Source organism: Zootoca vivipara, chromosome 2 (genome assembly GCF_965207765.1).
Source record: "Zootoca vivipara chromosome 2, rZooViv2.hap1.1, whole genome shotgun sequence".
NCBI classification, from domain to species: Eukaryota; Metazoa; Chordata; class Lepidosauria; order Squamata; family Lacertidae; genus Zootoca; species Zootoca vivipara.
Window position 1 is genome coordinate 27003681 of NC_142584.1, and position 24013 is coordinate 27027693.

At 47.4% G+C, this 24013-nt stretch overlaps 1 protein-coding gene across 8 annotated transcripts; it reads right to left on the bottom strand.

Moving 5' to 3' along the window:
• Positions 1–396: 396 nt before the first annotated feature.
• On the bottom strand, positions 397–22784 carry GAA (alpha glucosidase). Of its 8 annotated transcripts, none has more exons than XM_088661475.1 (21): positions 22699–22761; positions 22274–22427; positions 21207–21801; positions 20082–20227; positions 17623–17788; positions 15341–15437; positions 13581–13700; positions 12315–12433; positions 12032–12163; positions 10963–11073; positions 10016–10129; positions 9800–9884; positions 8829–8946; positions 7775–7908; positions 7338–7489; positions 5039–5187; positions 4633–4774; positions 3529–3627; positions 3097–3261; positions 2807–2959; positions 397–1526 (listed from the first exon to the last, which is right to left on the bottom strand). In XM_088661475.1, the coding sequence occupies exons 3-21, from the start codon at positions 21732–21734 to the stop codon at positions 1467–1469; spliced, it is 2790 nt and encodes a 929-aa protein (XP_088517601.1). In that variant the 5' UTR covers positions 21735–21801; positions 22274–22427; positions 22699–22761; the 3' UTR covers positions 397–1466. The 8 variants fall into 8 exon arrangements, with proteins under 8 accessions (XP_088517601.1, XP_060127911.2, XP_034960057.3 ...); XM_060271928.2 differs by having other exon boundaries at positions 22671–22737; XM_035104166.3 differs by having other exon boundaries at positions 22560–22705.
• Positions 22785–24013: the final 1229 nt, after the last annotated feature.

Below are 24013 nucleotides of genomic sequence, written 5' to 3' on the forward strand. Positions count from 1 at the left end.
CAGCCACATGACCCGGAAGCTGTCTGCAGACAAACGCCGGCTCCCTCGGCCTATAGAGCGAGATGAGCGCCGCAACCCCAGAGTCGGACACGACTGGACCTGATGGTCAGGGGCCCCTTTACCTTTAAAGCAAACTTTATGGCAACAAGAGAACAATCTGAATGCACCGGATAAAGAGCCAGTTGGATGCCTGGCCTGTTCTGAGCTTTTGAGAGGAAAGGTGAACGCAACAAACAAGGAAACAGCAAATAGGAAGGAGAGATGGGGAAGATCTATGAGTAGTTAGGGAGTGTTGCTTTTTTATCCCCCACTTTTTATCAAAAGCCAACCTTTTTAAAAAAATAATTTCTGCCACCAGTGAAATAGATCCAACACAAATGAGGGTAAAGCACAAGATTTAAGAAAAATATTTATTGAGAAGACAGACTTCTAAGAGGCAGGGGAAAAAATTCATGTCAGGCTTCAAATGCAAACAGACTCTCTGTATTCCCTGAGTTCCTGTTGCAGCTGCCTTTCCCCAAAAAGGAGCTCGTTTTTTTGTTCATAAGAGCTGCTCTTTCAGCAAGCAAGCAGCTTTTACAGCTTTCCTGTGGATGCACCACTACAAAAACAGAGCTCCATTTTAGTGCAGTAAAATGAGGTCTTGTGCATAGAGAAACACTTGCTCTGCCCACTGCAGCAGAAATACACATTTTGGCTTATGAAGGTGTGCTGATGAGTTAGAAAACAGGAGGGCAGGGGGACGTGATTTGGAATGACTAACTCCACTGTCATGCTGTTTTCCCCTGAAAGATTCTGCTCCCTAGGCCAGGAAAGTTTCCATTCCACTGCCCTTAGTACTTTTGGAGTGCAGTCCTGGATCACTACAGCCAATGGGAGGCTACCAATTGATTCAAAGGGAGCTGAGCTTGGTAGCCAATGAAGTGGGTGTCCGCAATGGCTTCTGTCTGCTTCTGCACCTTCTTGAGCAAATTTGCTCCATTTGGTTGTACCATTAAGGTGAACTTCATCACAAGAAAGCAGCATCTGTCCTCTCATAAACATTCTTTTTCTCTTTTGGGGGGTGGGGGGGGAAAGGAGACACAGCCATGTGTCTTGAACTTCATCAGCATCCAAAAAACAAAACCAAAGCTGTCAAATATCTGGCTTAAATTAAGAATACAGAAAGTCCCTGAAGACTCTGACTATTCCCCTTCCAACAGATGCTGAGCAACCCGTGACCCTCTAGATCTTTTGGACTACAGCTTCCATCATCCTTGACACCCTAAGGGTCACAGGTTCCCCTTCCCTTCCCTGCAGGGCCAGAGGAAAACAGGAAACAGTTCTTGCTCCTGAAAAGGCACTTCCTGACGAATCACCAAAACATTCCAGTGTCGTGTACAGACAGAATAATGTGTATTGTTATCATTGGTTTTTCATTCTTCTAGCGTGGTGCAGAGAAACTGGAGAGAGCTTTTCTTCCTTGCTCAGGACCAGGTGATAAGAAATAGCTCTCCCATCAGCAAGTGGAGTGGGATGTTAAGGATCTGAGGAAGTGACAAGGTAGAGTTAGTGACAGTTGCTCACCGACTTCATCCTGGAATCATCAATGAAGGACAAAGCAGTCCAAGCTCAGGTGCTGGCTGGTCCTTGCTAATCTCCACTGAGACCTTGTGGGGCCATGGGTAATCTCACAAAGCAGAGGGGAAGTTCTGCTGTCCCTTTGTGCTTGGGCTTCTGTGGTACACATGGTTCTAATGTGGCTGCTGCCCCATGTGGACGCACCAGTTCATGTGGAAGCACCTCTAGACTGACAGCCTGTTGGCAGCCCTACATGCTCCTGCAGGCAAGTACCCTGGGTGGAATTCAATGCAGCAGTAAGTGGGGTATGTATGCATGGAATGAGGTCCACTTACATAGCAATACTCTCCCCCCCCCCATGCCCACCTGTTCTGGAGGGTTGGGAGAAAACCAGAGCAGATTTAGGGATGATGGAGAATGGAGAGGGAGGAAATCTCACTGCATGAGTGGACCTCATCAGTTGAATCCCACCCAGAGAGGCTGCCATGCTTTTAAACCAGGCACCCCCAAACTTCGGACCTCCAGATGTTTTGGACTACAACCCCCATCATCCCTGACCACTGGCCTGTTAGCTAGGGATCATGGGAGTTGTAGGCCAACTCCCCCACAGTTTGGGGATGCCTGTTCTAAACCAAGTCAACAATTGTCTTCTGAGTTGTGAAGTCATGTATGGTCTACACTGCAGCCATCCTAATTATTTCTGAGAATACTCTCTTTCCAAGGCATAGCTGGATATATAATGTAAAAGTAAGACAAAAGCAATTTAAGGATATTGAGAATGATGTTGTGTGCCCTTGATTTGCATTTTAATAGCATTTACAACATTCAGAATGTATGATAAAGTTTCGAGATGGGTTTTGGGGAGCAGAAGAGAGGAGCTGAAATACAGGGAACTCAGGAGGACCATGTTGCCCAATGTCCAGTTTATACTGTTGTTGCTTTATGGTATTTGTTTCGATTTATACATTTTATAATGTACCGCCCCAGCAACTTCAGATTCAAGGGCAGAATAGAAATCTAATAGGTAACTAATTCCCTGAACACTGCAAGCCCTGCTCAAATCAATTTGGCACTTTCAAATCTTTACTAACATACTTTTAAAAAGCTGACTACAGTATATTCTATTGCTGAAAGAGCTCATGCTGTCGCCCCCAAAACGTCCTGCACCTTGTGCCCATGTATAACCTTTCTGCAATCAATGCAATCAGAAAGAGGCATCAGCCTCCATCCACAGAGAAGTCCTTACCTTGGTGTCTGTGCGGTAGGAGAAGTCTGGGACGGGGACTCCATTTGCCAGGACACGCTGAGGAGGGCTGGGGACACCGAGAACTGCCACCTCTTTCAACAGCAGCCCATCTATTTGGCTATTGAGCTGTACAATCTCATTGACCAACATGCCCTGTAACGGGGGGGGGGGGGGAGAGAGAGAGAAGGAGAAGGAGAGGGGGAGGTGAATGACAGGATACCACCGCAAAACTGGTGCAGCCAAATGAAATCCCAGACATTAGGGACAACCCGTTTCTGCCAAAAACTCACATTTCTTGCCAGAAATACAATCTGTGTGTAATCGCCCTTCTCAAAGGTCTGCAGTCCATCGCCATCGTCCCAGAACAGGTCACCTCTTGCTACCCCTTCCAGGGTCAAAGCCACCACTAGGGACATCCCCTTTTTGCGGGACTCTGTGGTGGTGAAGGCAGGTTCCTGGGGAGAGAGGCAGTGGAGGAAGATGATAACCAGAACATTAAAGCACTGAGATATAGCTCACACACACCCCCCCCCAAGCAATATTATAAAAATATCCCTGCACCCCACTAATCATGCACACAAGAACACCCTGCCAAGAGAATCCTATGGCAGTAACTTGGCTTAGTAGTTCTGTGTTCTTGTTGTTGTTTTTGGCAAAGGCACTGGGTTGATTCAAAGACATAGGGTGTCCAGGCAAGGTCGAAAGTGGTGGAATTAACTCACCTGCAAGGGTAAGATGTGACCTGCTCGTACATGGACATTGATAGTGTCAAGTGGAGCCGGTAAGAGAACCCATTGTCCCTTGCTGTGTATGGCAGATCCCTGAAAAGCCAGATACAGGATCCATCATTAAGCAGGCATTTGAAATCCTGTGTGTTGTGTGTAAAGGCACAAAATGCACAGAGGCAGAGACATCGCTGATCACACACAGCTTGGCTGGTATCGTGGCTCCCCGCCCTTTGAATGCTCCTTCCATTTTGCTGGTGTGCAGAAAAGGTACACACACACACACTGCCCTAAGAGCTGATGAGCTACCAAGCCTCTCTTTCCTGGGGCTTAGCCAGCATTTGGGTTGAGAATAAATACGGCAGCCCACTTCTGCATTGTCTAAAGGTTAATTTTCATCTACTCAGGATGATGATTCAGGCTACTGTCGCTTTAAGACAAGATTAGTCACTTGACGGTTTCAAGTCAAGCAAAATCTGAAATGTGACAAGTATTTGGTCATTACAAATCCACGGCGCCCAAAACAAGTATTTCTGGAGCCCATGAATGTGGCCAAGCCTGAAGGGCAAGTCATCTCCCAGACACGTTGCAAAAAGGTATCAGAAACCACGGCTTCTATAGTGAGTGCGGACAATAATGTTACGAAGGTGCGAGGTCAATGATGGCCACGTAGGTGAACCCAATTTTGTGAATGACTAATCAAGAGATGTGCTTCAGATATGGCTTGGACATCATGGGAAAGGCTCCGTTTATTGAAGCTGAAAGGACCTGGAGGAGGGAACTATCAACCTTCTCTGCCCGCTGTGCTCCCAATTCCAGTGAAATGTCGCAGGCACTTGTGATCTTTCACAGTAATTATAATACTAATTTGATTATTTATACCCCACCCATCCGGCTGGGTTGCCCCAGCCTTTCTGGGCAGCTTCCAACACATGTAATAAAACATCAGAATTTAAAAACTCCCATTAGAGGGCTGACAATAGGTGTCTTCTAAAAGTTGTATAGTTCTTTTATCTCCTTGGCATCTGATAGGGGGGTGTTCCACAGGGATAACAACAAACAACAACAATGGCACTGGCCAGAGGAAGCAGCAACACTCACCGCCAAAAGGTTGTACCATGTGCCCAAAGGGAAGTAGCCGCTGACTTGAGTCTTCCCTGCCTCCAACACAGGAGTGATGAGAACCCCTGCTCCCCACATGAGCTGTCGGTCAACGTCCCACGTATTGGGGTCGTCTGGGAACCTGCAGAGAAGAGTTCACCCCCATACAGCTCTGTATTATAGGGAATCAACAAACTTGATGTGATCAAGAAGCAAATTCCTCCGCCTTCAGCTCATAAACGTTCTCTTTCATTTTTCTTCTTCTTCTTCTTCTCTCTCTCTCTCTCTCTCTCTCTCTCTCTGGCTCCCCCCCCCCCCCCCCGCTGTGGGTCAAATGGCTGCAAGGCCACAGATTCCCCACTCCACCTGACCCTTCCACTGCCGGCACAGCAGTCCGCTGACTCACTCCAGATAAAGGGGTCGGGCAACTGTCTCCCCTGCGGAGTGGGCCTTGTGAAAGAGGGTGTAGAGGTACGGCAGCAAGGAGTAGCGCAGCAAGAAGGCTTTTCTCATGGCTCCTTGGGCCTCTTGGCTGAAGACATAAGGTTCCTGGGGCTGCAAGACAGGGGGGAAAACAAATTAGAAGCATCATGCCCCAAGGGCTTCTGCAGAAAAAGGCATTTCCCAGGTTGCCAAGATCAGGTTCAGAAAACAGCTTTCCTCCCACATGCACCCTCCCCGATACCCAAACATCCTTTTCACTAGCAAGTTCGACACCCGCTGTGGGACACGTTGACACTCTTAACACAGTGTTTCTCAGACTTGGTTCTCCAGCTGTTTCCAGACTACAACTCCCATCATCTCTAGCTAGCAAAACCAGTGGTCAGGGATGATGGGAATTGTAGTCTGGAAACAGCTGGAGTTTGGGAAACACTGCCTAACAGGAATAGAGTTGATGAGAGTTGAAATAAAAAGAGTAACCCTGAAGCCGAGGGTAGCTAACGCGGTACCCTCTAAATGTTGTTGGGCTTCAACCCCTGCTAGCATGGCCAACAGACACAGAGGGATGGGATCTGGAGTCCAGTAACATCTGGAGAGCACCACATTGCCGGCTCTTGTCTTAAGGCATGATCCCTTAGGGCCCATTGTGCTAGTAACAGAGTGCATAATATTGGGCACTTGCACCGACCGCAATCTCTGGCACTACATCGACAGTAACAGTCAGTTCTAACTGTTATGCTGCCGCTGCTGCAAGTAGAGCCAAAGATCCTATGCTACAAGGACCCCCATGGCCACTTTTGGTGCAGCAGAAGCACGCAGGGCCAGAGCACTGTAGCAAGCAGAGAGGGCATGGGATGGAGTTACTCGCCCCTAAGATGCGCAGCATCTTGAGGGCCACTGTGAAATCTACTGAACCAGCTATGGGCAACCGGGGGAGGGGGGTACTACTAAACCACGAATAAGGCTGCAATCCTAAATGCACTTACAGTGGTATCTCGACTTACGAATAACTCGACTAACGAATGTTTCGAGTTACGAACAGAGCTCCCCCCACCATTTTGGATGCGGTTTAGATAGGATTTTTTCGACTTACGAATTTTTAGGTAGGATTTTTTCGACTTACGAATTTTTTTTTTAAAAAAATTCCCATTGGCTTCTACTTACGATTTTTTCGACTTACGAAGGTCCGTTCGGAACGGATTAAATTCGTAAGTCGAGGGACCACTATACAAGGAAGAAAAAACAGCATGGTACACATTAGAACTTACTCCCAAGTAAGCATTGCCTTGAAAATTTACTCACTTCAGGAGGTCCAGTTAATGATTTATTTAATGAGACTATTAAAAGAACAACTAAGAGTTGTGCGTGCTGCACAATTCATACCAGGCAAGCTGTGAATCTAACCATATTCAGTTCCTTGCAAGCAGTTGCATAGCAGCACCAAGACTACTGGGGTGATTCAGCAGCTCAGCATTACACGGCCTTGTTTTTCAAGTTAAGTTGACCTAACCTTTTCCTTTTCAACTCCTAATAGCGTTCTTTGCCACATTGCAACACTGCTTTTAAAACATTATCCGGCCAATTCCTTCATTACTTCTATGCCTGTGGCTATGACCAAGTCACTGTACACTCTTAAATGAAATTCAAGCACAGGACACTTCTAAATGAAGTGCATTTAGGTTTTGACTCTTACTTCCAGCTCAGTATTGGAGGGGGTGGGAAAAGGAGCCTTTGTCTGCTTTTTTCCAACAGCATGAAAATCATTGTTGCTTCACAAAAATGATTATCTGAACTTTTTGGGTGCAGGATGGGCTGTCGTGAGCAGCAGCCTATTCCAAAGATTAAACTAATTGGAAGTATTGGGGGGAGGAGGGGGGGAGTTGCTCAACAAGCTACCTTTATGCTTGGTTCATGACACCAGAGACCAATCCAGATACAATGGTCCACCTGTCCCTTATCCTGGACCAGGCACCCCCAAACTTCGGCCCTCCAGATGTTTGGGACTACAGTTCCCATCATCCCTGACCACTGGTCCTGTTAGCTAGGGATCATGGGAGTTGTAGGCCAAAACATCTGGAGGGCCGCAGTTTGGGGGTGCCTGTCCTGGGCCACTGAGCGATGCTCCTGCCTCCCAGAGACACACACCTTCCATTTGAACTCTCTAAAATGTTTAATCCCAGCCATGCTCTCCACACACACACCCCACACAGCGTAAATATGTTACAAAGAGGGGGAAAGAGCAAGGCTGATCCACCGTTGCTTACCTTGTTTCTACGGTCGTTGTGGTTTCGCATGAAGGGATAGAAGGCGCCCAGTTGGGTCCAGCGCACACAAAGCTCTTCTGACGTGTCGCCCACAAAGCCACAGATGTCTGCACCAACCAACGGCACACCGTAGAGGTTAAAAAGCAGCACCGCTGAAGGCAAGGAAAGGAAAATACATGGAATGGCCTAGGAGAAGCTCTTCAGTTGCAGGCTCTGGGTGCAGGCACGATTCTGTAGTGATCTGTGTTGTTGTTTTGTGTGTGTGTGTGTGTGTGTGTGTGTGTGTGGTATTACACAGAATTCATCCCTGCTAGGGAATTCGCATCTCTAAGGCCAAGAACTTTCCTCTCTCACGGAGATCTGAAAGAACTCCAAAGCAGCATCTTTAAAAGCAGAACATGGCAAGTTCCCGGGATTGACTCTCCAAACATATTTACCTGGTATGGTATAGTATAAATGGTCCCAGGTGCTCAAGACATCCCCAGTCCAGTGACCAGCATAATGACCATGACCAGAAAAGGTGGAACGAGAGATGATGAATGGGCGCTTCCCTCGCACTTTCACCAAAGCGCTGAGAACAGAAGGGAGGGGACGTCATGGGCAATGTCAGAAACTGTCCCCTGTCCATCCAGAGCTTTGATCTTTCAATCATTTATTTATTGTTTGTTTTTGTACCCCGCCCATCTGACTGGGTTGCCCCAGCCACTCTGGGCAGCTTCCAACACATATAAAAACATAATATCAAACATTGAAAACTTCCCTATACTGAAACAAAATAATTTTTTTGAAAAAAAATTCCTTCCAGTAGCACCTTAGAGACCAACTAAGTTTGTCATTGGTATGAGCTTTCATGTGCATGCACACTTCTTCGCTATACTGTACAGGGCTGCCTTCAGATGTCTTCTAAAAGTTTTGCAGTTCTTTATCTCTTTGACAACTGCTGGGAGGGCGTTCCACAGGGAGCATGCCACTACTGAGAAGGTCTTCTGCCTGGTTCCCTGTAACCTCACTTCTTGCAGTGAGGGAACCACCAGAAGGCCCTCGGCGTTGGACCTCAGTGTCTGGGCTGAACGATGTGGGTGGAGATGCTCCTTCAGGTATACTGAACCGAGGCTGTTTAGGGCTTTAAAGGTCAGCATCAACACTTTGAATTGTGCTCGGAAACGTACTGGGAGCCTATGCAGGTCTTTTAGGACCTGTGTTACATGGTCCCGGTGGCCTCTGTCAGTCACCAGGCTGGCAGCTGCATTCTGAATTGTAGTTTCAGAGTCACCTTCAAAGGTGAGCACACTGCAGTTGTCCAAGTGCTGGTGGAAGTGTTGATTTACTGCATCCCATGAGAAGATTCCCAGGCAGAAGTTCAAACTCAAGGCGCTTGGCTCCAGCTTACCACCGGCGACAGGCCCTTGAAAACCAAGACAAGACTCTTGCAGCCAAGAGGCATGCCACCTTTTAGGCAGGGTCCCCGAGGACTCTGTATGTCCTACTCACTCGTGTGACGCGATGGCTTCGGTCAACCCATACAGATTGTGCAGGTTGTAATGGGAGGACAGGTATTGCCTGCTGGAGACACAGAGCGTTCGAGTCTTCAAGGATCCTCCTAGCACGCCTACGTAGGGAACGGGGGGGGGGGGGAGGGAGAACGTGTGAGCAAAAAGGCCATCACCCTAGAAGGCAAGGGAAGAATTCTTGAGCACTCTTGGTCTCAGGGATCTTAGGATCACTAGTGCTCAGCAGCAGACCGAAAGGAAAAGGCAACACTTCTCAATACTTACAAGTCTCTTGAGCGTCACAGGGAGCTGCTGCTATAGGAATGGTCTAACCCAGGCTTCCTCAAACTCAGCCCTCCAGATGCTTTTGGCCTACAACTCCCATGATTCCGATCTAGCAGGACCAGTGGTCAGGGATGATGGGAATTGTAGTCTCAAAACATCTGGAGGGCCAAGTTTGAGGAAGCCTGGCCTAACCACAGGGAGCGACTGCTAGGACTCCTGCTTCAGGATCTGAACCAGGTCAAACAAGGATGAACTCGTTGCTCTCCTGTGCTCCTCATGCACACCAGCCCTGCACTATGTGGCATTTTGTGACTTGTGATTCCTTGGCTGCTTTCATATAGTGCAGTGTGTGTGAATCATGGGTAGGGAACTTAGGCCCTCCAGATGTTGCTGGACCAACTCCCACTATCCTTGACCACAAGTCATGTTTTGCCTGGGGCCATAAGAAGCTCGCCATCCCTACTGTACATCATAATTTTGTTAAATAGCTCATCCAGTGCTGCACAGTGCAGTGACCCAAGCAGAATTAACTGAAGGCCATGCTGTCATGAATATTCCCAAGTAATCATATTTGGAGATTCCTCTCCCAAGGTTTATTGGTTCATCTTCTAGTCCCAAATTCTCCAGTTCCACCCATCATTTACTAGTAAAGCCCCATCTTTGTTACCTTCTCTCTCTCTCTCTCACCTGGCACATAAGGGGGCTTCTCAAACTTGTTGTTGGGACAGTCTTCCAAGGAACCTCCCACAAAATTTGATGGCTCGTTCATGTCCTAGAATGTGGAGTAGAAAGGAGAAGAATCCTGTTTCTCCATCAGTGTAGAAACAAAGGGATTTTGAGGACTTTGCGCCTCCTCCGTTCAATGAACACGACAACACCAAAGTGCTGGCATGAGAAACTCACAATCCACATGCCATCAAAGGGCACCTGGTCATGGAAATCCTTGACCATGTCATGCCACCACTGCTGAGTCTCTGGGTTGGTGAAGTCAGGGAAGACGGTGGGGCCGGGCCAGACCTGGAAGATAAAAGGTCACAGATCTCAAAAGCCATTGGGAAACCCTTGTGTGTCACAATGCTGTGCTTACTTGCATCCTTAGAGCACTACTTGTGGCCCAATTCTCATGAAACCCCTTGAAAGATGGAACTAGAGGAAGGCCAATGGACTAAGAAGGCACAGCAAAACCTGTCTAAGAGCAGAATCCTCTGTGGTTTCCAGGGGAATGGTGACTGCAAGTGTACAATCGCAGCCATATAGCGCGCTGAGAATGCAATATTTCAGGGCTTCGCTTGCAATGCTACCAAAATGGAAATTGGAGCCCCATGAACAAAGGAAGACATGGTCCATCCTATTGCCTCTCCTTTACCCGTCCAGCTCAAGTATAATTAGAATATGAATCATGGGCTTTGATTTCACTCAAAAACACGTGCCATTCAGAGCAGGCATTCTTTCATCATCATCATCACCATCATCATCATCATTTATTATTTGTACCCTGCCCATCCGGCTGGGTTTCCCCAGCCACTATGGATGGCTTCCAACAAAAATTTAAAATACATTAAAATGTCACACATTAAAAACTTCCCTGAACAGGGCTGCCTTCAGATGTCTTCTAAATGTCAGGTAGTTATTTATCTCTTTGACATCTGATGAGAGGGCATTCCACAGGGTGGGTGCCACTACCGAGAAGGCCCTCCGCCTGGTTCCCTGTAGCTTTGCTTCTCGCAGTGAGGGAACCGCCAGAAGGCCCTCGGCGCTGGACCTCAGTGTCCGGGCAGAATGATGGGGGTGGAGACACTCCTTCAGGTATACTGGGCCGAGGCCGTTCAGGGCTCGGGCCCAGGACTCACCTCCCCAATCAAAGGCTGCCCTGTTGTATTTAAGATGAAGACCCCCCGCTTCAGGCCTTCATCATAAGGCTTGTAACTCCCAGCAGGGCTGGAACTGCTGATACCTGGATCCTAAAAAGAGAACACAGGGAGATGCAGGCTAGGACATATCAGATCTGGTGACATGAAAATGCAAGAAAGCATGGAATTCCACAACATGTACACAGTATCTCTTGAAATGAAGTCTATCATTTCATAATTACTTCCATTTTCTAGGTCAGACCAGTAAGGCTGGAATCTCACACCTCATGTCTCAAAAGCGTTAGGTCATATATACCAGGGGTTTTCTCAACATATAAATCTACAGATTTAAGGAAGAGAAGTCCTAGCAACTTGCTGCTTGCTTGTTGCATCTCAGAAAGCAGCGCATACCAACAGCAGTGGCCTTAAACCAGGAGTGGAAAATAGATAAAAAGTAATAATAATAATAATAATAATAATAATAATAATAATAATAATATTTATACCCACCCATCTGGCTGGGTTTCCCCAGCCACTCTGAGCAGCTCCCCACAGAATATTAAAAGCACAATAAAACATCAAACATTAAAAACTTCCTTCATCCCTGACCACTAAATGGTGATGGGAGTTCAAGAATATATGGAGAAATGCAGGTTTCCAACCTCCAGTTTAAACATTATACCTAGGCTTAGAATCAGTCAAGTTGTTTCTTACTGTAGGTCAGGAAACTGCCCTCCAGATTGTTTGCACTCGTGGCCAATCGTCAGGGACTATTTGTGAGTCCCACATCACTTGGATTGTGACAGGTCAGCTACTCCTACTCTAGAGCAGTTACCTTCAACCTTTTCGGATCCAGGACCCACTTTTAACCAGAACATGCACTGGGGGACCCATTTCTTAATGTTTTACCATATATTTCTATGGTGCTTGTGCTGCTGTCACGAACCACCTCGGATCAGTCTGCAACCTGGCCGTAGGTCCCGACAGACCAGCTGATGAGCTACGATGTGGAGGGCCAGCCTTTGTGAAGTTCCCTATCGGTGGAAGAGCTCAGGCTTCATTAACTTACCACAATCATGACGTACCTCCGGCCATCACGATGGAAGTCGTTCACCATACCTGGCATATCCCCGAAGCCATCCTTGTTGAAAGTGAAATCTCTCCTAGCATCTGCATAATCCAGGTCGTTCCACTGCACATCCTGTGAAGTCCACAGATGGTGGCATTAGTGAGCATACAGGCGGTTTCTCTGACGCTCTGGCCCCGTTATTCCCCATTGCTCAGTTACCACAGCTCTTCAGGCACATGAGGAAGAAGCTGTGTCCTGGAGAGGACTCTGGGAAGCCACGTACCAGGGGAAATCGTGATGCTGTCATGTTCTTCACCACTTCCCGGGTGACAGCCGTAGATGAGTATCCCCAGCGACAGAGGTGGAATCCCAGGGCCCAGTAGGGGGGCATGAATGGATACCCTGAGGGAAGAGGGAATTGTTGGGGAAACGCCCTGGGGTGCCCCTGCAGCCCCCGAACCTTCGAGTGTCCTCCGGTATGCACAGCTCTGGAAAAGGCATTCCCCTTCTTCTCCAGTGCGCTTCAGCGACATATACCAACTTGTATATGCACACTAATCTTCCGGCATAACACAGCAAGAAGAGCGAGACATCGTAGAGCTAATCTACGTATTTATTTACACACACTACAGACAGACAAACAAACAAACAAGCAAACGAATCATTGCGTCCTTTCTCTCCAGCTCTGAGAGAACAAAAAGCAAAAGCAAAAGTACAGTGTAACAGTACACATAGCGGAAGAGATAAGACAGTCTTCCATTCCCACACTCTTCCCAGACAGGCATGTGAATTACACCAATCGCATCTGCAGCATCGGAGGCATGAAATACCAACATCCTCCCCCAGTGACATTAAGACAGATTTAAGAACTATGGGAGGGACGCGGGTGGCGCTATGGGTTAAACCACAGAGCCCAGGGCTTGTCGATCAGAAGGTTGGCGGTTCGAATCCCCGCAACGGGGTGAGCTCCTGTTGCTTGGTCCCTGCTCCTGTCAACCTAGCAGTTCGAAAGCACCTCAAAGTGCAAGTAGATAAATAGGTACTGCTCCGGCGGGAAGGTAAACGGCGTTTCCGTGTGCTGCTCTGTTTCGCCAGAACTGGCTTAGTCATGCTGGCCACATGACCCAGAAGCTGTACGCCGGCTCCCTTGGCCAATAATGCGAGATGAGCGCCGCAACCCCAGAGTTGGTCACGACAGGTCAGGGGTCCCTTTACCTTAAGAACTGCGGGACATTGTGGTGGGAGTCCTCTTGCCACTCCTGCCACTCGGGGTTCCCCCTTTTATTAACTTTCTAGCACCAACAGTGCACTTCCTGAAGTTCAAATTAAAGAGGAATGCCGATACAAAGAAAGGACAGGCTTGAATCATTGCAGCCATGGCACTGGATGCTGATCAGTGGCATTAAGGACAAAGCTGGAAGTTGCTCATAGTGCTTCACAGGACCCACAACAGACCAGAGGGGTATTTTTGATGGGAGCAGTTTTGGGAGAGAAGGCACTTTGTCAAGTTATTAGCTAGCTTCTCATAAGGAAGAAAGCAAGTGCCTACCAATGACATCCATGTACTGCCGCACAACACTCTTTGGGTCTGGGCCCAGGAAGACGTAGAAATCCAGGATACCACCAGTAGTTCTCCAGGTTAGGGCTGGACTGGGCTGCAGGATCACATCTGAAAGGCAGAAAGAGGTGTGGAAATGGTGGCTGAAGACCAAAGGCACATCCTGAAAATAAGATTCCAAAATCTCGTTCCAGTAAGGTTGATCCAGTGAACTAGTGGCAGTAAGCAAGGAGGGACCAGAGTCAGACCAAAAATAAAATAAATTTGTTTTTTATCTAAACTGAAGCACATAAAGGATGAAAATTTACAAATTCAGCAACCACTGAAAAATCAGAAGAAAAAGCATAAATTTATAAATGGAAAATAACATTAGACTGGGGAATTAAATTAATTAAACAAAGCATGTGAATAAACCCTAAATCGCACCCTCCTAAAACTTTACCCGTCTAATTTAGTTAATTTAGGTTTCTAAATTCATAGCCTTATAGCAGTTTAATTTAAAGTGCATGCAGATTTGCCCCCCAAAATGGGACTCAGTAACACTTCCCAATTTGGAGCCCAGATTTTATCTTCACGGTTTACAAGCAACCATCACATAGCTGCCAAGTTTTCCCTTTTCTCGCGAGGAAGCCTATTCAGCATAAGGGAAAATCCCTGTAAAAAAGGGATAACTCGGCAGCTATGAACCATCACCTTGCATCAGCAGCTAAATCCCTCACCTCTCCAACCTGCTGTGCATTTTTGCCTGTAAATATGCTGACAGCACCAGCTTGCTGTTACCCACTCACTATACCACCTTATTTGATCAGGACAGACGCACACTATTATACATATAGATCCATCAGTCTTAAAGGGAAAGGCTTACGACTCATTTGTCAGGCTGCGATCCTAAACACATCCTGAACAGTGGAGCTTCCCTAGGAGTAAGTCCCATGGAATATAATAGAATTTGCCTCTGAATACACATGCTGAGGATTGCACTGATGAGTATAAATGATAATTATTAATAATAATAATAATAATAATAATAATAATAATATATTTATACCATCTGGTTGAGTTTCCCAAGAGAACAGAACATTAAAATGCAATAATCTATCAAACATTAAAAGCTTCCCTAAACAGGGCTGCCTTCAGATGTATTCTAAAAGTCTGGTAGTTGCTTTTCTCTTTGACATCTGATGGGAGGGTGTTCCACAGGGCGGATGCCGCTACCGAGAAGGCCCTCTGCCTGGTTCCCTGCAACTTGGCTTCTCACAATGAGGGAACCGCCAGAAGGCCCTCAGCACTGGACCTCAGTGTCCGGGCAGAATGATGGGGGTGGAGACGCTCCTTCAGGTATACTGGACCGAGGCTGTTTAGGGCTTTAAAGGACAGCACCAACACTTTGAATTGTGCTCGGAAATGTACTGGGAGCCAATGTAGGTCTTTCAAGACCAGTGTTATGTGGTCTCGGCGGCCGCTCCCAGTCACCAGTCTAGCTGCCGCATTCTGGATTAGTTGTAGTTTCCGGGTCACCTTCAAAGGTAGCCGCACATAGAGCGCATTGCAGTAGTCCAAGCGAGAGATAACTAAACTGCCACAGCTCCAAAAAAAGAAAAAAAAGAAAGTCCCAAAGCATTATAGAATGCTTGAAAAAATGACTATTCAATATCTAGTATCCTGCATTTTAAATAAACAACACGTAGGGCCCTTTGTAGAGGTAGATAGATATAAAGGAACAGAGAACACACTCTAAAAAGATGCCTTACCCATAGCATTGCTGTTCAACAAAAAGACTCCATGGGCCAAGCCGCCGTCTTCCATTGCCAGGTAGAAGGGGTGTGAGCCATACAGATTGACAGAGGGCTGGAAATGCAGAAACAGTGCATAGTTCACCTAATACAACACAACTAAGTCAGGTGTCAGGGACTGGACTGAAGGGGACGAGATGGAGCAGGAATGGTGGAGATTTTCCCTCCCCCCCCCCTTCCCCTGAAGCTTCCAGAGAAGAGAAAGGCAGTATTGAATTACAGCAGTGGTTTGAGGATGGTCACAGCTCAGAGAGATGTGAACAGAAGAGTTGGGAGGTGTTGGGAGAAGAGAAGAGAAGGGCAAGACAGAGACAGAGCAGACAGCTGACACATTATCATTGAAGAGTATTTCTGGCCCCCCTTCTCCCAGAACCTGGCGAACGTTGAGAGTACAAGAGCAAAGGACTCAGAGACATTTCTCTCCTTACGGTGGTAAGCTTACCTTCCAAGTCCCGGACTGCAGAATCCGGGACCGGCAGCCGTGTGACACCGGAAGTTGCGTCGACGTAACTTCCGGTGTCGCTTTGCCCTTCTATGGGCACCAAAAATGGCCACCGCCGACTTCAAAAGTCGCTTGTACACATGTCAGGAAGTGCTTCGACGCAACTTCTGGTGTCGCTCCGCCCATCTATGGGCACCAAAAATGGCCGCCGCTGACACCGGAAGTCACGTCTATGCACTTCCAGACATGTGTAGATGCGACCTTTGAAGCCGGCGGGGGCCATTTTGGTGCCCATAGAAGGGCAAATCAGAAAGAAAAAAAATGGCCGCCGGCAGGAGAAACTAACGGAGAAAAACGGGAGACGAAGTGATACAGGGGACCACTGGGAAAAGGTAAGTAAAACGGGGGTTTCCCGGGGGAAACGGTGTACCTGGCAGCTATGGTGGTAAGGGGAAGTGCTGTTGCTAGCAAGGGAGGGGGAAGGAGCTCAGTTGGAGCAACGCCATTAATGGGAGACAGACTACATTCCTTGTCTCTCGCTGTGATGATTGAATAAACTCACTAGCAAGAACTATTCTTTGTTTTCTCTGTTCCTCGCTGCCACTGGGGGAGGGAAAGAACTCCCCGAAGCTTGACACCAGGTTTAGTTAGTAGAACAGTGCAATGATGGATCTACACTGTGGACAATAGCAGAATACTGTACTTCAAAACCTCACTGCCAGGTTAGGTCAAATGATGCTTCCTGCACACATTGTCATTTTCAACAACTACTTGAAAAAGCACATCAGAAGTCAATGAGAGCATAAGGCATTCCTCAGGCAAATGGTCTTAGCAATGCATTTGATGGCGTGGATGCCCACACCTCCATACATAGAGGTCCCATGCACACTACTAACTTTTAACCTGCCAAAAAATTCTGGGTACTGAAGTCAGGTGAGGTGTTGAGAATTCTCCGCTGGAAATCCCAAACCCCTTTTGTAGAACTACTATATCCAGAGTTCTCCGGCAAGAGGGAAAGGACAGGTTTAACTGGATTCAAAAGCAGAAGGGACAACGGTGAACTGCAACAAAAAGTTGTAGCGTAAGTTATGTAGTTCAATGAAGGTTCTTGCTGGGCCTTGGGGGGGGGGGAGTTGTAGCGTAGAGTGCTCCTGTTGGGGGTTCCAGCCAAGCCATTTCTCATGCTACTCCCCTCTGTCCTCTGGATACACAGTGCAGTGTGGCCTCTGAGCATGCCCAATCTGTATTGGCTATCGCTGCTGTAAGAGAGAGGGCTTGCAGAGAGCAGCCCACTCTGCTTACTTCCATCAGATGGGAGAGCAGCAGCAAGTCTGGGAGTTTAAATCAGGAACAGGAAGGGTTAAGACGGGTCCAGGGCTCTGCAGAGTCCTGGTGGCTCAGCTCCAGGCTGGTAGCAGGGAAGCAGGGGAGGAGCTAGCTTCAGCAGGGGCTGGAAAGGAGGTAGACCGGCACCTCAGGAGCCTGGTTTGGGACCACGGAGGACCCATAGAGCAAGGAGGAGGGGCGTTTGCATGCACAGTCTTAAAAGGGGGGTCAGAGCCCACGAGACGCCATTGTGGGCTTCTGCCCCATGCAGAGCAGACATGATTTGAGACATCTCACCACTGTATATAGCATGCACAATAAAACTATGAAAATCCAGAGGATGTGTGGAGTGCTTACTCGGGAGTAGCCAACACCCCATCTGTGACAGCTGCTTTTTGAGAGGCAGTCTTCTAAAGTTGTTTTCCTCCAGCCCTTCCTGAACACCACCCTACTGAAACTCCCCATGACTTACTGTGGGCGTTATGTCCCGATTCCAGAAGGTAAACCTGGTCCAATTAACATTCAGGATGAGCGAGGTCTGGTGCTCACCTAGCCCAGAGATGAAGCGCGATGGCAGGGAAGTGGAGATCTGCAGGAACTGGTCTGCGTAGAACAGGGGAGCTACAGTGGTATTGATCCTATTTGAGGGGGAAAGTGAACAATCCCAATAAGCAGGTTGCAATGAATTTGCCTTTTCTAGATCTCTGTTCTACTAACCACTCCCAAAGCCTACACACACACACAACTTCCAATGGATTTGTTGGCCACATGACCAGAGCACGTGAGCATTGTGTAGCTCAGTTGGCCATAAGAGGCTCTTGGTTGTCTGAATTCACTTTGAGAACAAGGAGAAAGAAGCCCTTAACCAGACATTAGGAACATAAGGATCTGCCTTATACAAGTCCACCTAGCTCAGTGTTTTCTGCCTGACTGGCACAGGCTCGCCTGCATTTCAGGCAGAGATGTCTCCAAGCCCTACCTGGAGATGCTGGGGATTTTACCAGGGACCTCCTACCTGGAACACAAATAATAATAATAATAAAATGTTATTTATACCCCGCCCTCCCCAGTCAAAACCGGGCTCAGGGCGGCTAACACCAATAAAATTACAATAAGACATAAAAGAAAACAATTAATTAAAATACAATATTAAAATTTAAAATGCAGCCTCATTTTAAGTAGTCCATAAATCAAAACCATGAGGGAGGAACACACAGGGGTCAGACTGAATCCAACCCAAAGGCCAGGCGGAACAGCTCTGTCTTGCAGGCCCTGCGGAAAGATGACACATCTCGTAGGGCCCTGGTCTCCTGTGAAAGAGCGTTCCACCAAGTCGGGGTCAGTACTGAAAAGGCCCTGGCCCTAGTCGAGACCAATCTAACCACCTTATGGCTCGGAATCTCCAGAATGTTGTTATTTGTGGACCTTAAGGTCCTCCGCGGGGCATACCAGGAGAGGCGGTCCCGTAGGTACGAGATGCTTTACCACCGAGTCCAGCCAAAAAGGTCCATTCCACTTTAGCATTTCTCTGGTTCCCACTGCCCTAGCACACCTGTGAATAATGTCACTACATACCCTGAATGCAGAAAAGGACCTCTTTCTCACCAGAAATGCAGGAGGTCAAAAAGAAGAAGTGCTTTAGCCCAGAGTTATGAATACTACAAAGAGCTCTAACCGCTGGAGGCTGCTTCTCATAAGTGTATTTGCTTAAGGTGCACACTTAAGAGAGGCTACATTTTCCAATATCAAGTTATGTGCAAATGACTCAAATGCATGTCTGGAAAAACACACATCAGAGAGTTGGCAATGTCTGAAGTGCCACCTCAGGTAGATTCTTGGGTATAAACCCTGGATTGCTCGTATGTAGTATGGAAAATGGCCCTGGGGGCACCCTGTCAGTGGAAGCCTTCTGCTTGTGCATCAGGGTGAGCCCTGTGTGACCATCCTACTCTCCATCACCACTTTCTCACCTTTTCCAAGGCCTCCGGTTAATGGGTTAGTTCCGCTCATACCCTTGCTCATAGCATAACTGGTTTTTCCTGGCGGCTGCTATTTCCACCCCCCTCTTTCCCTTCAGATCACACTGTGTGATGGGGAGAGGAGGGATCTTATGTCTGGCAAGCTGGAATGCTTGCACAGACGGAATGACTGAAAGAGCACAATGTTGAATTCTATCCCCAGAATATACAGGTGAAACTCGGAAAATTAGAATATCGTCGAAAAGTGCATTTATTTCAGTAATGCAACTTATTATTCTTATTTTTATTTTTACAAATGCTTTCTTTTGGAAATTCCACAGTAATAAAACAAATAGTTACAATACAAAAATAAACATCGCTATTAAGGTAAAGGTAAAGGGGCCCCTGACCATCAGGTCCAGTCGTGTCCGACTTTGGGGTTGCGGCGCTCATCCCGCTCTATAGGCTGAGGGAGCCAGCGTTTGTCTGCAGACAGCTTCCGGGTCATGTGGCCAGCATGACAAAGCTGCTTCTGGCGAACCAGAGCAGCGCACGGAAATGCCGTTTACCTTCCCGCCAGAGCGGTCCCTATTTATCTACTTGCACTTTGATGTGCTTTAGAACTGCTAGGTTGGCAGGAGCTGGGACCGAGCAATGGGAGCTCACCCCGTTGCAGGGATTCGAACCGCCAACCTTCTGATCAGCAAGCCCTAGACTCTGTGGTTTAACCCACAGCGCCACCTGGGTCCCTTTAAACATCGAAAAATGCACTTTTCGATGATATTCTAATTTTCCGAGTTTCACCTGTATTAGCTACAGCATGGGTCTCGGATGGGGCAATTGCCTTCACCCCCACATGCTCTCATTCCTCTGTTGTTTTCATACAGCTTTTCAGGCTCTGTTAGACTGATGCTCTTGGCAGCAAGTAGACAGAAGGAGAACATTTGGGTAAAGAAAATCAGGAGTAACTTACAGAACCCGCCCACTGGATTTTCGGGCAACAAGAAGGCCAAAGGGATCAGCAGAGAACTGTACCGAATACAGTGTTGAGGATGCCCGGTTGCTCATTTTTGGGGTCTCTAAAGGGACTTCATAGCGCTTGTTAACTGGATCCTTAAGCTGTGTTGGAGAAGACAAAAGAAATAGCATTACAGGGTTGACTTAAGCCATATGGAGCCTATGAAGAGTTTTTTGCATCATAAATAGAGATGCTGCAAATCAGAGAACTCTAGCCAGACTGCCAGGAACTTTGCATCTATAGTGAAATTACTTGAGAGACGTAGGGGTGGGGGAGAGATAATTCATGAATTTGGGGGTGGGGATGACATAGTCAGAGTATAGGTCAAAGGAACCAGGTGTTTTTCATGAAACAACTCATCCCTCCACCAATTCAATTAGCAAAATATCTGACTTTATATACAGTACCTCTTTATTACATCCCTTAGCCACTAATTTGATCCAAGTAGCAAAACACCCCAATTTCCACCTGAGTTTGATCACTGTATATTTTCCTAGATCACTGTATATTTTCCTACTATAGGCCCACTTGGTTTTTGATGTTGTTTTGAAATATTATACTGAGATTTTGGTGCTGTTGGGGTGTTGTTGTTTTTTTAAGTGCATCTTAAAAAGGTAAAGGTAAAGGGACCCCTGACCATTAGGTCCAGTCGTGACCGACTCTGGGGTTGCGCGCTCATCTCGCATTATTGGCCGAGGGAGCCGGCGTATAGCTTCCAGGTCATGTGGCCAGCATGACAAAGCTGCTTCTGGCAAACCAGGGCAGCACATGGAAACGCCGTTTACCTTCCCGCTGTAGCGGTTCCTATTTATCTACTTGCATTTTGACGTGCTTTCGAACTGCTAGGTTGGCAGGAGCTGGGACCAAGCAACAGGAGCTCACCCCGTCACAGGGATTCGAACCGCCGACCTTCTGATCAGCAAGCCCTAGGCTCAGTGGTTTAACCACAGCGCCACCTGGGTCCCTTATAAGTGCATCTTATTGCATGTATAATATGCAATTTGCAAGTTGCTCTGCAAAGATCTTTTTTCTTGAAGAGCAGTATACAAATGAAATGAAACAGGCAGAGTCCCTACTCACCGTGAAGTGAAGCCTACCCTCCGTCTCAAAGATAACATCCAGCTGCAAGGTCATTACGTCGTCTGGCATGAAAGTGGGCACACCACGGGTCAAGCGGGCAGTGTAGCCACTCTCAGTGGTGGTCAGGTTTGCTAACTTGTAACTAGGGTAGCTAGGAGGGAAGAAGCACCACGGCTGCAAAACAGCAGGGCCCTTGGGCAAAACAGGGACATAACAACAGCCCCGGGCCAGGCATTCTTCTTGAGAGAGCAGCTTCTCTGGAGCACAGTCAAAGCGGCTGTCTGGAGGAACATTGCACTGTGGCTGCGCGTCGAACCCTCTGGGGAATTCCGGTTGTTCTATGGGTTTCTGTTTCACATCTCCGCATTTATTATTATCTCTGCAGGTGCTTGCAGCTTCTGGAGCAGTTCCAGGGCTCAAGGTATCATGGACCCCAGAAACACCAAGTAGAACAGTTGCAGCTGTGATGCCAGAAGCCCACAGAATCATGCAGAGACCCTTCCACTTTGGCTTCTCAGTCGGTGGCATAGTAGACTTTCAGGAGACAAGCAGGTGTGCCCTCCTCAGCAGGCATAGGATTGGTTAAGGCATCCACCTGCGGGAGAACATGCAAGACAAGGAACTTAAGGCTTTCTGCAGGCTGCATTGCCCAAGAGTCCTATTGTTAAGAACAAGCAAAAGTTCCCAGTCTGCTTCTTGGCATTCATTAGTTTTATCTGATTTAAGGACCCAGCAAGCCAGTTTTATGCAATAGCCAGAGTGCATTCCTGCCTTTACCCCCCCCCCCACTTCTGCCTAATGTTGCCTCCAAACAACTTAATGGGCCCCCAGACACTCCTTTGAGGGTTCACTAGAGTACTCACATGGGGCCAGGGGCCAGCAGCCTCCCCTCAATCAATAAAAATCCACAGAAATCTGAGGTCCTGCCCCCCCAAATCCTAGCTACGCCCATCGCCCATGCATTCATTCTAGTTTGGTAGTCTCCATTCTGCCTGCCTTCTTTTTTTTTTCTCTGGAGAAAATGGGGTACAATTCTATATGGGAACTATCACAGTCCCAAATACTACCTGTTTTCTGGCAAGATTCCGTGCCTAAGAGCTCTGCAGCAGGCAGAAAAACAGAAGGTGTTGCTTTTAATAGCACATACAGTACTGCTATTATACAGTGAAAGGACGCACGTTTTCCCAGTTGTTGTTTTGAGCAGTTAAAGGCACGAGAACCCTGCAAATAACATAAAAAAAGGTGGCATTACGTATTTAATAAAATACCGACGTCGGAATTTTTCTCATGAGTCAACGCTGCTAACTTTGCTTCTTGCGTAATAAAAATTATAGGAAACCTTGAAAATCTCACAGTGGTTGATCTCCGAATAAGATTCTGCAGGTTACTCTACCAGGCTTGCAGAACAGGGTGAGGGACACCCAAATATTTCCTGACCATTTCCCCCTGCAAAACTTCACTCACCGCCGGCTCAGAAACGCCGTCAACCAACCTTATACAGTACTCGAGTCCAACAAGAATATTCCGGGTGGGTGGAGGGGAAATCACTACAGTCACGTGAACAGTTGATCATGTGACTTCCCTCTAGTTTCTCTTTCGGCTTTTCTTAAAGCAAGCTCCGTAGACTAAAGTTGGTGGAAGAGTCTGCTGTTGTTACTTGAAGCATCATATAGCGTCGTGGGGAAAAGATTCCCCTGGATTCAAAATACTTTTCTCAGGGAAAATATGTATTCGGATTTGTACCCGAATTCATAACTTCAACCTCGAACACGCACAAACCACCACCACCCTGGGGAACAAAAATGAGCAACAAAAATCTGATAGGAAATGATCGAGGCCGCTCCTGAACTTTGGTATCTTCTAGAGAGATTCATTTAGTCGGAAGGTGCGTGTCCTGAAGAAGGAACATCTGTTACACTCTTTTGTAGTACAGTAGTTATAATACTGTAATGTGGACGCTCGGATACTCATTCCTATTAGCAAGCGATGAGCTGCTTCCTCATTGACGAGCTGTCAATGACGAACTTTTTGCGGGGGGTGGGGAGCACCAATCCTGTAATTAAACCCTGTACAAGCATTGAGAATGTTCGCAAGTTTTTAGTCCGCTTCCTCGAGTGCGCGCGCGCGCGCTTGCTACTTGTTGCTGCCGGTTTGGGAAGTGGTGTGCAAAACGGACGGTTGGTCTTACCCAGGCTTCCTCAACCTTGGCCCTCCAGATGTTTTTGGCCTACAACTCCCATGATCCCTAGCTAGCAGGACCAGCTGTCAGGGATGCTGGGAACTGTAGTCTCAAAACATCTGGAGGGCCGTGGTTGAGGAAGCCTGCTCTTAACTGAAGCATAGATTTGGTGAATAATAATAATAATAATAATAATAATAATAATAATAATAATAATAATAATTCCTTCCAGTAACACCTTAGAGACCAACTAAGTTTGTCAAAGGTTTGAGCTTTCGTGTGCATGCACACTTCTTCAGATACCAGATTTGGTGGATAAGGAAGGGTACTTCACTTTGCCACCCTTACACACAACTCTCCTGAAGCCCTGGGAGATGCGCTGGGAGAAAGGCTTTACAGGTGCTGCCAATCAACACTGCCTGCAAAGTGCCTTTGGGCCAAGCCCCGCCCTTGCCTGCCCCACATCTGGCATTCTACTGTATATGTCACATAACAACCGGTGCAGAGCTGGTAGGCATGCTTGGTGGAATGGGCCTGATGATAGTCGAATTTGGGCAGCAGGCAGCAGGCTGGAGGTTCACATTGGACTGTATACAGGTGTGCCCACAGAACTAGTGTATTTTTTTTC

Bases quoted from the DNA above. Each gene is read 5' to 3' on its own strand.
- GAA (XM_035104169.3), bottom strand. From the start codon at position 21,734: ATGCCACCGACTGAGAAGCCAAAGTGGAAGGGTCTCTGCATGATTCTG. The intron at 20,228-21,206 runs GTGAGTAGGGAC...TCTCCAACACAG, and splicing joins AGGGTAGGCTTCACTTCACG to CTTAAGGATCCAGTTAACAA. The intron at 8,947-9,799 runs GTGAGAGAGAGA...TTCCCTACGTAG, and splicing joins GAAGCCCCCTTATGTGCCAG to GCGTGCTAGGAGGATCCTTG.